Source organism: Myotis lucifugus, unplaced genomic scaffold (assembly GCF_000147115.1).
Source record: "Myotis lucifugus unplaced genomic scaffold, Myoluc2.0 scaffold_104, whole genome shotgun sequence".
Lineage (NCBI taxonomy): Eukaryota > Metazoa > Chordata > Mammalia > Chiroptera > Vespertilionidae > Myotis > Myotis lucifugus.
The window spans coordinates 2321797-2339088 of NW_005871152.1; the positions used below are offsets into that span (position 1 = coordinate 2321797).

The following is a 17292-nucleotide window of genomic DNA, read 5'->3' on the forward strand; positions in this document are numbered from 1 at the left end:
CATTGCTCCTGTCTCCTAAAGCATGTTAGGAAATAATTATTTTCAAGATTGAGGTTGTTGGGTAAGTGATGCTAAATAGTATTATCGGAAATATGAAATATCTAAATCCACCTTGCCAATATTTTGACTTCTGACTTCAAAGGCTCCGTTCTAGAATAAAAGTAAACATCAATTTTTGTGCATTGTATTGATTTGAAATTTTGCCTATTTTCTACTAGAACCAAATTTTATAAATTTGTTACTATTACTAAGGATGCTGTTTTCATGTACCAAATTTTAAATTGTCGAATGTCAGAATCAAAGTCAATAACTTTAAATAAACTGTCTCCATTTACCTTAATATATAGCTGACTGTTGAACAACTAGGGAGTTGGGAGTGCTGACCTCACCCCATGCAGCCAAAATTCATGTACTTTTGACTCTCCCCAAAATGTAATTAATAGCCTACTGTTAACCAGAAGCCTTCCTGATAACACAAGTAGTTAACACATATTTTGTATGTTATATATATTATATACTGTATTCTTACAATATAAGCTAAAAAAAGAAAAAGTTATTATGAAAACCATAAGAAAGAGAAAATACATTTACAGTATTTATTGAAAAAAAAATCCATGTGTAAGTTGGGCCATGCAGTTCAAATCAACATGTTGTTCAAGGGTCAACTATCATCTATTTATCATAAAGTATTATTATATACTTTAAAAGGGGGTCTATCCATATTTCTCCAACCTTATTACCACCATTCAATCTCAGGTCACCTTTAGTTACTATAAAAGCTTCCTACTTTATAGCCTTTCTTCACTGATTATTTTGAAACTTGTGGATTTATAAAATAAAAAATTTCCCAAATGTCTTTTAAAATCAAAACTCTATAGAAAATATGAAATTCTATCTCCTTTTCATTTTAAACAAGATGTAGCTTTCATTCTCTAAACAAGTAAATTTGTTTTCCCACATAGCCAACCCAGTCATTTTAGCCAATTTCCAAAATAACACCAATGACTGACCAAATGAAATATTCCAATTTGACATATTATTGGAGATGGCTGAAATAATCATGACATCCTCTGCATGGCTTTTATGTGCCACTGATATTGCACTTGTACTGTACAATTATTTACTTACATGTATATTTCCCTACTTTATTACATAGTCCTTGATTTCTTACAAAAAATGTAATCATGAAATATTTCCAAATTCTCTTCTCTTCACAGTACCTGGTTGGCACTAGGCGCTTAATAAAAATTACTGAATTGATAATTGAAAACATCAATACATTCATGCCATGTATCTATATGCAATAATATATGGTCAAAGACTTAGTAGCTATAGAGTTTGTTCCCAACCATTTTGTTTTCTTTGCAGAATTTAGTGAGACATGCTTAAATTCTAGGAACTATTAATACCATGCTTTTGTTTGTATGTTCATGGAATATAAGTGGTGCCTGGCACTTTGTCAGGCACTATGAGGAATACAAAAGTAATGAAATAAGTAGCCCTTACCCTTCAGTTGCTTACAGCCTGGATAGGAAGATCAGATACAGTGGCCAACCCTAGGCAAAATTGAGGAGCAGTGACGTTTTCTTTGGCATTCCCAAAGCCATATCCTAGAGTTAAGTTGTGAACAGATGATCATGCTCCCTGAATACACTATTTGAGCAAAAACTCAAAGAACTGAGCTTGCAGTATCAAGCTGGTTCCACACTTCTTCCCCAGGCTAGCCCAGCTGGTGCTGCCTAAATGAGGCCTGAGAGTCTGTTCCCAAGGATGAGTTGATCTTGGCTTCACGTTTTGAAAGCCACAGGGACAGTGACTAAATCAGTCCAAGCCCTGTCCCATAGAAAAAACAAGGAGCGGGTTTGGTGTCTGAGTGTAGAGAAAGAAAGAAGGGAAAACACTCCTGGTGTTAGCTCAGGAAATAGAAAGGAAATACTGGATGCAAAAAGTTGCTTGAAACTTCCTTATTAGTAAGCTTTTTTTTTTTTTTTTACAAATAAAATGCTTAATTTTTAAACAAAGTCCTAGTAAAAATTTATATCTAGCAATAAATCCAAGATGAATGATTTGATCCTTTTTTGTTTTTGTAATGGGGGAAAATGCACTTATTTTTTTTTTCTCAAAATGAAGATGTACAAATGAAAGAAGCCCTGTTCATTGTGCTTTAAAATGAATAATTTTCTCCAATTTATGTTTGTCCCTCCACTTTTTTTTAAAGGAATTTAGAACAAAATCAAGAGAATGGGACAAGCAAGAGATACTATATCAGACTCATCTGGTTTCTTTAGATGCTCAACAAAAAATATTGTCTGAGAAGTGCAATCAATTTCAGGTACATTAATACTATCCTCTAAATGAGAAGAGATTAGAGGTTAAATACCGCTATCTTTGCCATTCAGCTTGTAATCTTTTTACAAGTAGAAATGCCAACTAATAGAAAATAACCAGAGCAAGTATAACATTGGTTAAAGTACGTGAAATATCTATAACGGTGAGGTTAGTCTAACATGTCTCAAAAGATGGTGCTATTAAAAGTGCCCATTGTTACTATGGTATGTTTTTGCATGCCTGTGGACAAGTCACTTAGAAAGTCTAGGGTTGCTTTGTCCGGGCCCTCAAGAACTTTACAGTTTAGACACAGATATAATGCATGTCCTGATTTGCAGATAACAATGACAAATGAATGGAAAGGATCAAAATCCTTTTAGAAGTCAAAGGAGTAAGAGAAAAATTTGGACTCAGCCAGGAAACATCCTCCAGCAGGGGTTGGACTGGGCCTGAACCTGGAAGAATGGATATGTTCTGAGACAAGACAGAATATATTCTAGGTGATGGAAATAACAGGGACAAAGTCACTGAAGCAAGAGAGCAAAAGGCAAATTTTGGGAATGGAAAATGGTTTAATTGGCTGGGAGTCCATGTGGGAGGTGGTGAAGAGTAGCAGGTGGTAAGCCTGGTGAGTTGGATGCAGATTGTAATACATCTTTAACGCTTGGCTAAGGAATTTCAAATTTTTATTAAAGCCAATAAGGCCCTAGCTGGTTGACTCAGTAGATGGAGAGTTGGCCTGCAGACTGAAGGGTCCCAGGTTCGATTCCAGTCAAGGGCCAGTACCTCGGTTGTAGGCTCCTCCCTGGCCTGGGCCTTGGACAGGACTCATGCAGGAGGCAACCAATCGATGTGTTTCTCTCACAGGGATATTTCTCTCTGTCTTTCTCTCTCTCTTCACTCTAAAAATCAGTGGAAAAATATCCTCAGGTGAGGATTTTTTTAAAAAGCCAATATTGTTTGGTTGATATACTTATTTTTCATTCTTTAAGTTACTTGAATTATACATCATACATGTTCCCCAAATTCAACAATACAAAATAATGTAATGTAAAATAAAAAACCTCATTTCGTACTCTATTTTTATCCATTTAATATAAACACTGTTATTAACAGTTAGGTATTTATCTTTACTACTTTTTCTTTTGTTTGTACAAACATGTAAAAAATGTATTTGTGTGGAAGTTACATTTTTTCCTTTTAAATTTTTTGTCTTTATTTAATAAATAATCCAAGGATATTATTTTGAGTTACTACATAAAATTCTACTTAATTCTGCATAGTATTTCATAGTACACAGTACATATACCATACATACCATAGTATATAATAGATATTTTTTCAATCATTTTCTTATTGATGTACATTCAGGTTGTTTCTACTTTTATGCTATTACAATATTGTAACAAATATCTTTAGCTCTTCTGATTATGCAGTAGCTGTATAAGTGTGCAAGAATCTGTGATGGCTATAGTCATTAGCAAAGCACTTAAATCACTGAAATATTTTACCATGGTTCATTATTATTTAAACCCAGAATAACCCGTTGTTAGAAAGTGTGTTTTTATAAATGAATGTAAAATATTTAAATGAATTGTGAAATGGATGTTTAAGAAAATATAGATTTTAAAAGTAATTATATTAAGGGATGTCTTGAAACAGGCCTATCATGGAGAACACTACTTCACTAGTTATATTATTATAAGCTACATTCTCCCAGAATTTGAATATTCAACATCATTAGATTTTAGATGTTAGTATATTTTGATAGTGAGGGGTTTTGTGTCATGATTATCCTTCACTTTTTTATAAGCTTTCATTTGTGTAGCATTTATTTTTGGAATTGTCTTTTTTTCGTTATTAAAGTTTTTGAAACTTGAAAAAAATCTTTAGATACTAATGTTATTCTTTTGCTAGATAAAAATTCCAGAAATAATTGTTGAACTTCCTCACTCGAGGATATGCTTAATGATTTGAGAGAGAGTGGAAGAGAGAGAGAGAGAGAAACTGGTGTGAGAGAATATCTAGCGATTGCTTTCCATACATGCCCTGACTGGAGATCAAACCCGCAACCTAGGTATGTGCCCTGACCAGGAAATGAACCTGAAATCTTTCAGTATATGGAACAACCTCCAACCAACTGAGCCTCACAGGCCAGGGCTCTATCATTCTTTATGTAAACTTAAATATGATATTCTCCATTTAATTTTCACAATTTTCATCTTCCCCAGAAACAGGCACAAAGTTACCAAACTCAACTAAATGGTAAAAAACAGTGCATGGAAGGGGACAGCAGCTCTGAAATTCCTCAGCTGATATGCGAGCCAGATGCTAGTTGTGAAACAAGTGGAAGAGATGAGTTCATTATTGAAAAACTAAAATCAGCTGTGAGTGAAATAGCATTAAGCCGGAATAAGTTACAAGATGAAAATCAGAAGCTCTTACAGGAACTGAAAATGTACCAAAGACAGTGCCAGGTGAATATATATTTATTTTCAACTGATCTTACCCATGATTCATATCAATGATAACTCAAAGCTAAGTTTATATTGCATGTGTAAATTCAGCTCATATTTCCTCTTAGTGACGAATTCTCACCTGATGAGTAAATTCATTAATCCCATAGGCACTTTACCCACTAGAGCACCTTGGTTCTGCAGAGGTGTAATGATGATTTACTACCAGTGCAGGGTAACGGAGGCCACTTACAGACCTTAGACCTAAAAACCAGGACCCTTTAACCACACAACACCCTCTGTCCTCCCTGTTCACTCTCTGACCTTGTGCCTCTTCGGCTTACAGGAAGCCTGGGTTGGAGACCCAGGAAATCACTAAGGGTGCAATACTCTAATAATCTCACTAAGAAGCATGGGGGTGACTCTCTGTAATTTATCATCGTTAACCTTACCATCATCATTTCTCAAACAGTAGCCTGGAATTTGTTTGTTTGTTTCTTTGTTTTTTTGTTAACTTCCACACTGACAGATGTGATTGATGGTTTTTCCAAGCATTAATTTTCTTAACTCGAAAATTTCTTTTCTTTTCTTTCTACTTTTTGCAACCACTGAAGTTATACCGCATTCATCAAAATTGGTCATTACGAATTTGACTAAATATGCATTTCTTATTCATGGGTATCCCATGTACTAGTACATGAGACATTCTGTGGTTCTATCTCCCTTTCTAGGCCTTACCTCCCACCTCCAAACGCTCAGCCTCTTTCCTCAATTAGCCTATTTCTTAGTCCAGTGATGGCGAACCTATGACACGCGTGTCAGAGGTGACACGCGAACTCATTTTTTTGGTTGATTTTTCTTTGTTAAATGGCATTTAAATGTATAAAATAAATATCAAAAATATAAATCTTTGTTTTACTATGGTGGCAAATATCAAAAAATTTCTATATGTGACACGGCACCAGAGTTAAGTTAGGGTTTTTCAAAATGCTGACACGCCGAGCTCAAAAGGCTCGCCATCACTGTCTTAGTCCCACTTCATCCCCTGCCCTTGCCGAGGATACTTTTTCAGGTCACTACCTGAGCAGACTCCACTTTCTTCTCTAAGATACTCCACCTCAGGATCTCCTGCCACTTCAACTCCCAGGGTCATTTATTAGTCTTGGGCCAACCCCTCACTCCCCCCCGCCCCACATCCTGCTCCATTATATAAGGGATTATGTAAGCGGTTAGTCCTTTAACTTCTTTCTCTGCTAGCATCTACTCTTCTGATGTCCCCTCTCCCCAAGCTTGCAAGGAGACAGAGCACAAGGCTGCCAGCTTCTCCTATTCTGTGGCATTTCTAAGAGAAGTACATCTCCCCTAGCCCCAATTCCAGCTTTGTTTGGGAGGGGTTTGTTATTCTAATACAAATTAGAATACTGATGTAAACAAACAAACAAAGCTATACCACAAATACTAAACACTAAGGAAGCCATACATTTTCCAGGCATAGAAAGGGTATTCCTGATGCTTTCTCTGGCTTCACTATAATAGAAATGAGGTTAGCCCTTACTCCTGCTCTAGAAGCTGTCTAGGCGGTTTCTAGTGTTTAGCTCCACAGTCAGCCTACCTAGTCCTGTTGAAGCTGGGCTTTCATGGTTGCTGTTGTTCTGAAAGGATCTCTCCCTTTCAGAGCTACTTCCCCTTCATTTTCCTGGGTACTGGACAGCCGCTCATGCCTCTGGCCCTGATTTAAAGACAACTTAATTGATTACCTCCCACACTCCCACCCTCCCCTGCCTTCCCTCTGAGATTCCAAAATTTACATTATGCAGCTGTCTTTGTACTGGGAGAGTCTGCACCAGGACCACAATCAATAGATTATTTTCTGGGTGCTTCCTGAATATTCTCCCCTAGGTCTCAGATTATCCCGCACAAACTGAAGAGTTCTCTTTGTCTCTTCTTGAAGTCTTTTGGGTGCTGGTCCCTAGAAATCTTTAGTTTGCCTGAAACATATTTCATAATTCTGGTTCTACCCTCCAGTGAGGTTCAGCTTCTTCACTAACAATAGCTCCTCTTAAACAAATAGATGCAGCTATTACAGCATCTCAGAACATTCCCTCTTGTAGGCTGAGGTTCAGCTTTCAGGCCTTGGCTCACTTGCAGGATAGAGATTGCTGCTCTCAAACAAAGGGGACATCTGTAATACTTTCAACAATAAAGATAATTTTTTTTTAAAAGTCGCTGCTCTTATTCCATATTCTAGAAAGAGCCTCTTGTTGCCCTGTCTGGGAAGCATGACTAACTTTCTGTAATGCTTTCCTTGAGCAACCTCACCCTTTTACATCTCAGTACTCGATCATTTATACTTCTCCAGAAAGTACATTGGAGAGTCTTGTAAAAGAGAGTATGTTACAAAGAGCGGAAGAGTGTCCATTGAGAAACACTAATAAATTAGCATTCCCAGTTCAGATTATAATCTCAACCCTCTCTCCAAGTAACTGTCTTAAACCTGTGCTTCTCACACTTATCACACGGACACACGCCTATCGACAGGAAGAGAGCAAGTGCAACCTGAAAGTCTGAACAGGTAGAGGAAGTGAGAGAACTAAACCACCCGATGGCCAAGGTCACCCTGGCCTTTAGCAATATCATTGCATTGACTTGCCCTCCTGAGCCAAGATCAACAGGATATGACTCACCCCTCAACCTAAGATTTATTCAAACTTCCAGGGCCTTACACATACTCCTGAGAAGGCTCTGTGGGTTGTCTGGGCAAAGGAAAGTCCATGCTACCCACTTTGACTTTTCCTTATGTATACATATGTTAATGTACTTAACAATTTATTAAATGTCCCTGGATATATCCTAACAAAATAAAAACCCAGCTATTCATAGAAGTCAATATAATTGTGACATATAGTTTTATTGGTATTTATACTAAAGGTTATAAAATAACAGTATTAATTGTCTAATCATTACAATTTTCCTTGAAATCAGTGGTTATCTACTGAGGTGATTTTGCTCCCCAGATGACACTTGGTAATACCTGGATACATTTTGGTTGTCACTACAGGGGAAAGGGTTACTAATGGCATCTAGTGGGTAGAGGCTAGGGATGTTGCTAAACATCCTACAATGCACAAGACAACCCTCATAACAAAGAATTATCCAAACCAAAATGTAAATAGTGCTGGGTTGAGAAACTTTGCTTTAAATTTTGAAATGTTAGTTTTCTTATATTCTTCACCAGTAATTCTCTAACTCTACTTTGTGATAAATTTTAATGTGACTGTTATTGATTTATTGTCCACCAATTTCTATGAGAAAGTTACCAGAGTTATTTTTATAAACATTTATTCATTAAAAAATAATTTAATTACCCTTGGATCTAGGAACATTATTAAATTTAAACTAAGAATTTTCATTTATATTTTACAAAAGAATTGCATGTGTTAAAAAATAAATTAAATTATTCTAGGGCATTTGTTACACACACACAATTTAATTCTAATGAAAAGTTCTTGAGAAGCAATTTGGTTTTTAAAAACTCAAGATAAGATCTCTACTCCCAGGAGAATGCTATTGTTGATGCATTTGGAAAAAAATGCTGAAAATAATGCTTTCATTTGGACATTTCTCTATTTTATTTCCAAATTTTACTAATGTTTTTCATTCTTTTGCTTTAGAATAAATATTAAGTGATAAGATATCAATTATTTGCTATTTGGTAGCTGATTTGAAGGTTTAAAATCATAGCTTCTCTATGAAATAGACTGACTAATCTCAGAGGGAAAGGGGGGTGGTGGGAAGAGATTAACCAAAGAACATATATGCATATATGCATAACCCATGGGCACAGACAACAGTGTGGTGAAGACCTGGGGAGGAGGGTGGGAGAGGGAAGGGGAGTTACATGGAGGGGGTGGGGGGAAGACATCTGTAATGCTCTTCAACAACAAAGATACATTTTTAAAATAATAATAAAAAAATAAAATCACAGCTTCTCTCAAACCATTAGGCAAATTTCTAACTAAACAGATGGGCGTTAAGCTCGTTTTACAAAATGTGTATTTTATGAAATGGGAATAATTAGAGGTAAGTAATTACTGTAACCAGTGCTGTAGTTAGTTAGAAAGAAGGTTTTTTTTTTGCAAAACTGTCATATGACAGTGCTTCACATCTTGCACATGAATTAAAAAAAAACAATAATTTCAATTTGAATTACTGTCACTTATTGCATATAAAATTCTCTTTAGTTTATAACACACTTTAATGCCATGTGCATCTGAATTTTCACATGAATCATATCTTCTCATTGTCCTTCTACAACACTGAAATGTGTGAGTATACATATGAATTCATTGAATATATTTAATCACTATGCTGCACTACACTCACATTTATAAAGTGTGCAATATTTCCCATTGGTGATTAATGACAAATAAATTGTTCTGAATTTTTTCAAATATTTATGCCAAAAAAAACTTGACCCCTTTTTGTTTGCTTGTTAATGTGTCATCAAATACTATAGCAACACTGTCCAGTAGAAATATAAGGCAAGCCACAAATATAATTTGAATTTTTCTAGTAGACACATTAAAAGAATTATTAAGAAATGGGTGAGATTAATATATAATAGTAATATATTTTCTTCAACAAACATATACTTAAGTATTATCATTTCAAAATATAATCAATGTAAAAATTATTAATGAGATGCTTCCCATTTCTCTTCATACTAAATCTTCAAAATCTGGTGGGTATTTTACACTTAAAACATATCTCAATTTAGATACTAAGTCTTCATTTTAAATACCTCATCTGTACATAGATTTCATAAAATTTACAGTTAAAAAAGTAGCTTTACATACCCCAGTTGTTCCCAACAAACTTGAAAGTGTTCTAATATCTGAAACAAATACCAAAAAATCATTTCCTGAATATTTGCATCCACATTGAAAATAACTGATTTAACTTTTATGCAAAAGCATGCCAATTTAAAAACTACATCTAAGTTAAATAAATTCACTAATTCTTAGGTCAACTTGATATTATTAATATTGAATTCAAAGGGATATTGCATAAGTCAAAAAACAACTCTCAGTTTATCAAACTGAGATAAAAAGGTAAATTGACCTCTTTTAATCAATTTCCATACTGTTGTCAATTATAATAAAACTTTTTCATATTTAATCATATAAGAAAAATGTATCAAATCATTACTACTGATTTGTATTATGAAGAATTTCAATTTTAACATAAATCCCCCTCCTTGTAGAGCTAAATCACAATAAATAAGCATTTTTTCCCCCTTAATGATATCTCCAAGTGTTACTCTTACAGGTATTATTTTCATTAACAGGAAACAAATAGACTCCATTGTTATGACATTTTACAGAATTTCTGTTAACTCTAGCCCGAGGTGACACTACAATTCATTGGCCTGGAGTTGGAGGCTCCTGTGTCGCACTGCCCAAGAGGAGGCAGGCCCACTTTTCTACATGCAGCTTCATGTTAGATTGCTCCCTGGTGGCAAATTTGCAAAGCAAGGAGCCCAGGTGGTTTTCTTCAGCTGGGCAAAGTAATGGATGATATTCACATCAGATTAATTTGTGTTACTACTTGCTAATCTATTGTTTCACATTTCTTTTGTTTATTTTAAAATTTTAAACTTATCTAAAAGTCCCACTGTTTGAAACAGGCACTTTATCCAAATAAGACTATTAAGTCACCTATCTATACTAATAAAAGGGTAATATGCTAATTAGATTGAACATCTTCTGGACATCCTTCCGGGCAAAGCCACGGTGGCTGGGGCCAAGGCAGAGGCAGTTAGGGGAGATAGGCTGGCAGGGGAGAGCAGTTAGTGGCGATCAGGCTGGCAGGGGAGAGCAGTTAGGGGCGATCAGGCAGGCAGGCAGAGAGGTTAGGGGCGATTAGGCAGGCAGGCAGAGGGGTTAGGAGCAGTCAGGCAGGCAGGCAGGCAGAGAGGTTAGGGGCGATCAGGCAGGCAGGCAGAGGGGTTAGGAGCCAGCAGTGCCGGATTGCGAGAGGGATGTCACCCCTAACCGCTCTCCCTGTCAGCCTGATCGCCCCATAACCACTCTTCCCTGCCAGCTGGATTTCCCCTAACTGCTCTCCCCTGCTGGCCTGATCGCCCCTAATTGCCTCTGCCTCAGCCCCCTAAACCCGCAGTCGGACATCCCCTAAGGGCTCCCGGATTGGAGAGGGTGCAGGCCAGGCTGAGGGGACCCCACCCCCGTGCACAAATTTTGTGCACCGGGCCTCTAGTTTATATAAGTATATTCTTATAGAAAGTATAAGTATATTCTTATACTTTTTTATATTCTTATACCTCTTTTTTTATATTCTTTTTTTATATTCTTATACCTCTAGAAAGTATAAGTATATTCTTATACTTTTTTCAGAGCCAGCCAGGAACTTCTGGGGCTAAGATATTGCAATTATGTCCTTCACTGAACCAGGTCTCTAGGTCTCCTGTAAAATAATGTAAATTTTAAGGCTTTGGTAAAAAAGTTTATCTGGGAATGCATAAGTTCTATACTGTGTACACCATTATATTTCTAGGAATTTTTGGATAAAAATTAATGAATAAGAAAACATATATCCATGCATATAAGCTTGTACATATCTTTTCAAACCAGTATTGTTCATAATAGCTAAAAAGAAGAAACACCCAAATGTCCATCAACTGCTGAATAATAAATAAAATGTGGTATATTCATACAATTCAATATTATCTATATATATAAAAAGCCAGTGTCCATGACGACCAGCACGACCAAACAACCCGTCACCACGAGGTGCATTGAGCACCTCTCGGTACCTCCCCTGAGGCCCACAGGCTCTGATCGCAGCAAGGAGGATGGCGGGTGGGCAGGGCAGCGAGTGCAGCAAGCAGTGGGGGGGGGGGGGGCAGTGCTGCAAGCACAGTGGGGCAGCGGGCAGGTGGGTAGGGCTGCGAGCAGTGGCAGGCTACTGTGCACGATTTCATGTGCTGGGCCTCTAGTTTATCAATAAAAAGGAATGAAGTATTACAACATGGATAAACCTTGAAAACATTATGCTAAGTGAAAGAAGCCAGTCACAAAAGGCCACATAGTGTGTGTTTTAATTTGTATGAAAGGTCCGGAATAGGCAATTTCATAGAGACAGAACATACCTTAGTGGTTGCCAGGGGCTGGGGGGAGGGGAGTGACTACTAATGGGTATTAGGTTCATTTTGGGAGTGATAGAAATGTACTTGAATTAGATAGTAGTGATGCTTGCACAAATTTATGAATATACTAAAATCCACTGAATTGTATACTTTAAATGGACGAATTTTATAGTATGTAGATTATATTTGAATAAATCTGTTATCAAATATATATTAAGAATTATTGAACAATTGACTTTAAAAAATATCTATAGTGTTTTCTACAGCCTTTATTAGCAGAAAACCTCCTGCCCTCAGAACACCCCACTCTGTCTTTACCAGTAAGCTACAGATCTAATTCACTTTGTGTAAAACAAATTATCTTTGTGTCTTGAATGTTCTGGCTGGAGTAGTAAACAAAAAAATCTGGACTTCTATTCCAAAGTCTGTCACTTAAGAGCTGTGTAACTTTGGACCAAGTCTGGCCCTCAACTTACTCATCTATAAAAATGGCAATGGGTTTCATGAACAGGGTCAGGCATGCTTAATAAATATTCGTTTCCCTGTATAATTCAGTGGAAGAGACATGATGATATGGAAGGACTCTGCCCTTCCTCTCTCCCAGGGAATAGTCAAGTACTGCTGGAGAAAATCCCTCAGCAGGTCACGGTCATAAACCTCACGTAAGAACTCAACGCTACCAGGAATCCTGCATTGCTCCAACTAGCTAACTCTCCATTCCCAATGCAGACGGTTTCAAACTTTTCTCACTCTCAAAAATAACTCCGAGCCCTGACCGGTTTGGCTCAGTGGATAAAGCATCGGCCTGCAGACTGAAGGGTCCCAGATTCAATTCCAGTCAAGGGCATGTACCTTGGTTGCAGGCACATCCCCAGTAGGGGGTGTGCAGGAGGCAGCTGATCGATGTTTCTCTCTCATTGGTGACTCTAACTCTCTATCCCTCTCCCTTCCTCTCTGTAAAAAATCAATAAAATATATTTTTAAAAATAAATAAAAATAACTCCCAAACCCCCACCTCCAATTCTTCTTCCTTTTTTCTTCATAAGGAAAAGAGAAGTCACCTGGTAGCCACCGTCTTATCTCCCCATGTCCAAATGCATGAACTTGTCTAGATTCCATCTTCCTTCTTTCCTATTGCAAAAGAGGAAATGTGGAAGTATTTGCATTAGGCAGTATGTCCACTTGTGCTTTGGGAACCATCCCACCCACCTTCTGAGGAACCTGTCGTCATTACTATTACCCCTTCTCTCTCCTAACAGCTTTTAAACTTGCCCAAGTCTCTCCTGGTAACAAAATAAAACACGGGACGCACAGGATTGCTGGTGTTTCTAGCTACCAGCTAAAGTAGGGCTACCATTGGACAGCAGTGGAACCATGATTTGTAATTTACTTGGTTGGCCAGCTTTAAAATTATGTTTTTCTTGGCTATTATCAAGTTTAAATTGGGAATTATTTGCATTTATCCACATTTTATGCATTGATATTTTATTCATACTTTTATATTTCCTCTTTCAAAGTAATGTACCGTGTGACCATATTTGTGTGATTATTTTATTATTCTTTGTCATTATCACTGGGTTGTCAGCTCATTGAGGACAGATTCTCTGTCTGTATCCTCAGTGTTGAGTGCATAATAAGAGCTCAGTAAGTATTTGTTGGAAAAAATGAATGAAGGAATGAAATTCTCTGAGACAGAGCCAGCAAAGGACTATCAATCAGTTCATTTGAAATTAGGCTGGTTCGTAGATGTTAAACATTTTAAACTGTGTTATTATACATCATGACATCCAAATATGAGCATTAAAAATGTTTGATGTTTTTATTGAGGCCATGGAAGCAGGACTCTCAGAGGTGAAAAGTGAGTTACAGTCACGTGATGATCTCTTGAGGATTATAGAAATGGAACGACTACAGTTGCACAGAGAATTATTAAAAATAGGAGAGTGCCAAAATGCTCAAGAAAATAAAAAAAGGTAATTCTTTATATTCAGCAGCCTGAGAGAAACTGCTCAAAATATACTGTTTGACTTTTTAAGAATTTTATATTTGAAACTAGAAAAGTCTCTTTGTTTTGTATTAACATGCTGTAAATTATTAGATATTAACAATAAAATTAATGGTTATTTTATCTTCAAAATTAATACCTAGAAAAATATATCATGTTCTGGTTTATGGATACTTATGTGTTATACTGAGTCAGAAATTTTCTTAGAACTTTTATTCTTCAGGATGTTATTAAAACAATACTATAAAGCTGATATTTAATTATATATAAATATAAATAAGATTTATTTCATATTTTTGAAATGCCTTTAGTTTGATTGCCTATAAACTTGTTAACTTTTTCACCTATAAATATTGTATTTAATTTTGCCTCCACATTCATCACCTTATTGGTTCCATTTAAGGGTTTTGTTAGAAATCTTTTTCCCCTTTTAAAATCAGACAGATATTGCATATTCCATAACCACAAAGGAAATGGACTATTGGGGATTATTAAATATTTATGCTTGTGAATAGACAGTGTGATGGTTCCAACCATTCATTGATGTTCTAATTCTCATTAGAACTTGAATCCTTCTCAATTCTGAAGGCTATTGCCAGACCAATGATAGGATTTTTAAAAATGAATAGCCAAATGGTGAGGGATATTTTATTGAAAGATGATTACATTGTTTTAAAGGTAACAATTATTTCTTCAAAGTTGTGGTACTTGCCTGCCTGAGGTCTACCCTTTACAAAAATGGCAAATTAAGATTCTTAAAAATGACCTATTGTATGTCTCACCAAAGATGGTAGAATGCCTCCTATTGGGCGGTCAGCATTATTGAGTGCTCTGTATACAAGCTATGTATCATCATCACCAATCATTAATACATCTATTGGAAATATATTATGTACAAGGCACTATTCCAGTGTAGTGAATTGGTGAGAAATGTCTTCGCACAAGGAATGTACATGCCTAAAAACATAAATTTCCTAGAACAGCAAACTGCTCAACCATGTCTCGTGTTTTTGTGAAGTGCAGCTATCTTACAGGCCAGTGCTAAATTCCAAGCATAGCCAACTTTCCTTCAATTCATGATTTAAGCTAAAATCTTGCAATTATTCACATATTTGGCCAATACAACTCTTTTGTTATGCCTAGTTGCCATCCTCTATTTATGTTGGTTTTATTTTGGTCTCCAAGCTACATCTTTCTCATTTGGATCGTATTACTCAGTTCCAGTATTCTGAGAGTTGATGAACAGTTATTTAACTTTCATAGCTTCTATTTTATTTTAGATTTGAGCATAGTCTTCTCAGCCTCCATCCTTCCCATTGAAAGTTTCTAATCCTAATTTGTTCTCATATGAATGTGGTCCTGCCCTTTATATTATTTTTATATTATTTCGGTTTCTTTCATTTGGACTCTGTTTCTTCTTTATAGTTGTGTTAAGGTGAAGCAGCCCCTGGGAGTAGACATACAATAGTTTTATAGAAGTAGCATTGTAATGTTTTTATTCATGATCAGAACTTTTCTCAATAATGCTAAGATTTTGTTAGCTTTTTCTTTTTTTCAGTTGTTGAAGCACCTTGGGCTAGGTTCTGAGAGTTATTAAAAATATTTCCAACACTCCTTTCCTACGAGACAAATGATAGTTCCCTTATATATTTATATTACCATTTTACATTAGATGACTATTGTTCTCTTCTATGAACTTGTCCACGTTGAAGTTTGATATTTGTTCTATTCACTCAAATTTACAAGATCATCATGAGAATTTTACCATTCAGTTTAGCATTCCACTCCCTAAAATTCCTTAGGAAGAATTGAAAAAAGGAAAATTCATTTTCAAATGAAATTTGAAAATCATTGCAAATAAGAAAATTTTAAGATTGATCTTGAAATAACATTTTAGGAGAATACTGGGTAAAATGCTCCCAATATATTACTGAGTGAAAAATAAAAGAAGGCTGGAAAATAATATGTACAGTACATTCTAATTGTATGGGAAATGTGTATGTATGTATACAAATGCATAGTAAAAAAAGAAATATACAAAAAATGCTGACACTGTTTTTTCCTGGAGGACATTATAGCAGCATATATACTCCATATTCTGTTTTCTACACTTAACATATGCAGGATGTCCCCCAAAAATGTATATATACATTGAATAATTATTAATTCCAATGGGTTAAATCTGGAAAGAAAGAAACATAAATTGAGCTATCAGTGTTAAATGTGTATACATTTTTTGGACACTTTGTATATTTGATTTTAAAAACGCACATCCAGTCTAGACACATGTATCTCAAGGATATCACTATTAATTTGTACCTTTTAAAATATCCCTTTATTTTTAATCTCTTCATTAGTTATTTTTCTCAGATTTTGTTTTGGTTATGTGATTTAAGTTTTACAAAGTTCTTGGAAATCTAAAATTGTACAAGTGGGTACATTTCTCAGAACCCGGGACATTTCTCAGAACCCGGGACTCTACCAGATTAGTCAGGCAATAGAACGCACACTGCTTTCCTCACCTAGTTATCTTTATTTGTTCTGCTTTAATGATTTTATTTTACCAACTTCCCTGATGTACACATTACCTGCTTATACTACTCCAAGCTTCCTGTGGAAATGGTACCTTTTATACCAATTCTCGCTTTTGCTCTCTATATCCGTATGTGGTTGCAATTCCATTTTATAAATGGAACAGCCAAAGAATAGATGTAGTTGAGCTCTCTCTGAGTAGCCTGCCAGATTCAATCATCTGGGAACACTTTTATGGAGTGGTTTCTCCCTCAGATTCCTGCTGACATAGTTTCTTCCCATGCTGTAGAAGCAACTCAGGTGTATTTCCTTTTCTGATGGTTCTCAAGCTATTTTATTATAGGAGACAGGCTTTTCTTCTCACCCAAAAATCTTATCTCCATATGCAAACCAAGTATTCTGCTAATTTTTAATGCACAATTAAAATTCCATATTAATTGCTAGCTGGGTTGTTTTGTTTGTTTTTTCAGCTAAAAACATTTGCACTCAGTTAAATATGCAAATACTTATGAGATCTGAATGTAATGTAACTTGCAATTTCTGTACCTAGAAATGTTCCCAATAAACTAATAATCTATCTGTGATTGTCTAAGTTAACAACATAATACTAACAATTCATCAAGTTAGCTTAATTTTTCCTCCTTTGGATTTGTAGACTTGAATCATCTTATTCGCCCTCTATTAAAGAACCAGAAAGGAAAAGGAAAGAACTGTTTTCACTGACCCCAGATCAACCAAATCATGAGAAAGAACTGACTAAGGTATGGAAAATAATGAGCTCCGTTCTTCCAGGCAGTCTTTCCCTG

The 17292-nt window shown here is 35.9% G+C and overlaps 1 protein-coding gene across 1 annotated transcript in view; it reads left to right on the forward strand.

Moving 5' to 3' along the window:
* DEUP1 (deuterosome assembly protein 1) overlaps positions 1-17292 on the forward strand; it is a 75616-nt gene that overhangs the window by 28781 nt on the left and 29543 nt on the right. The window contains exons 5-8 of the mRNA XM_006092761.3: positions 2219-2332; positions 4560-4805; positions 13777-13922; positions 17142-17247. Of these exons, the coding sequence (XP_006092823.1) occupies positions 2219-2332; positions 4560-4805; positions 13777-13922; positions 17142-17247 (612 nt within the window). The remainder of the gene's footprint in view (positions 1-2218; positions 2333-4559; positions 4806-13776; positions 13923-17141; positions 17248-17292) is intronic.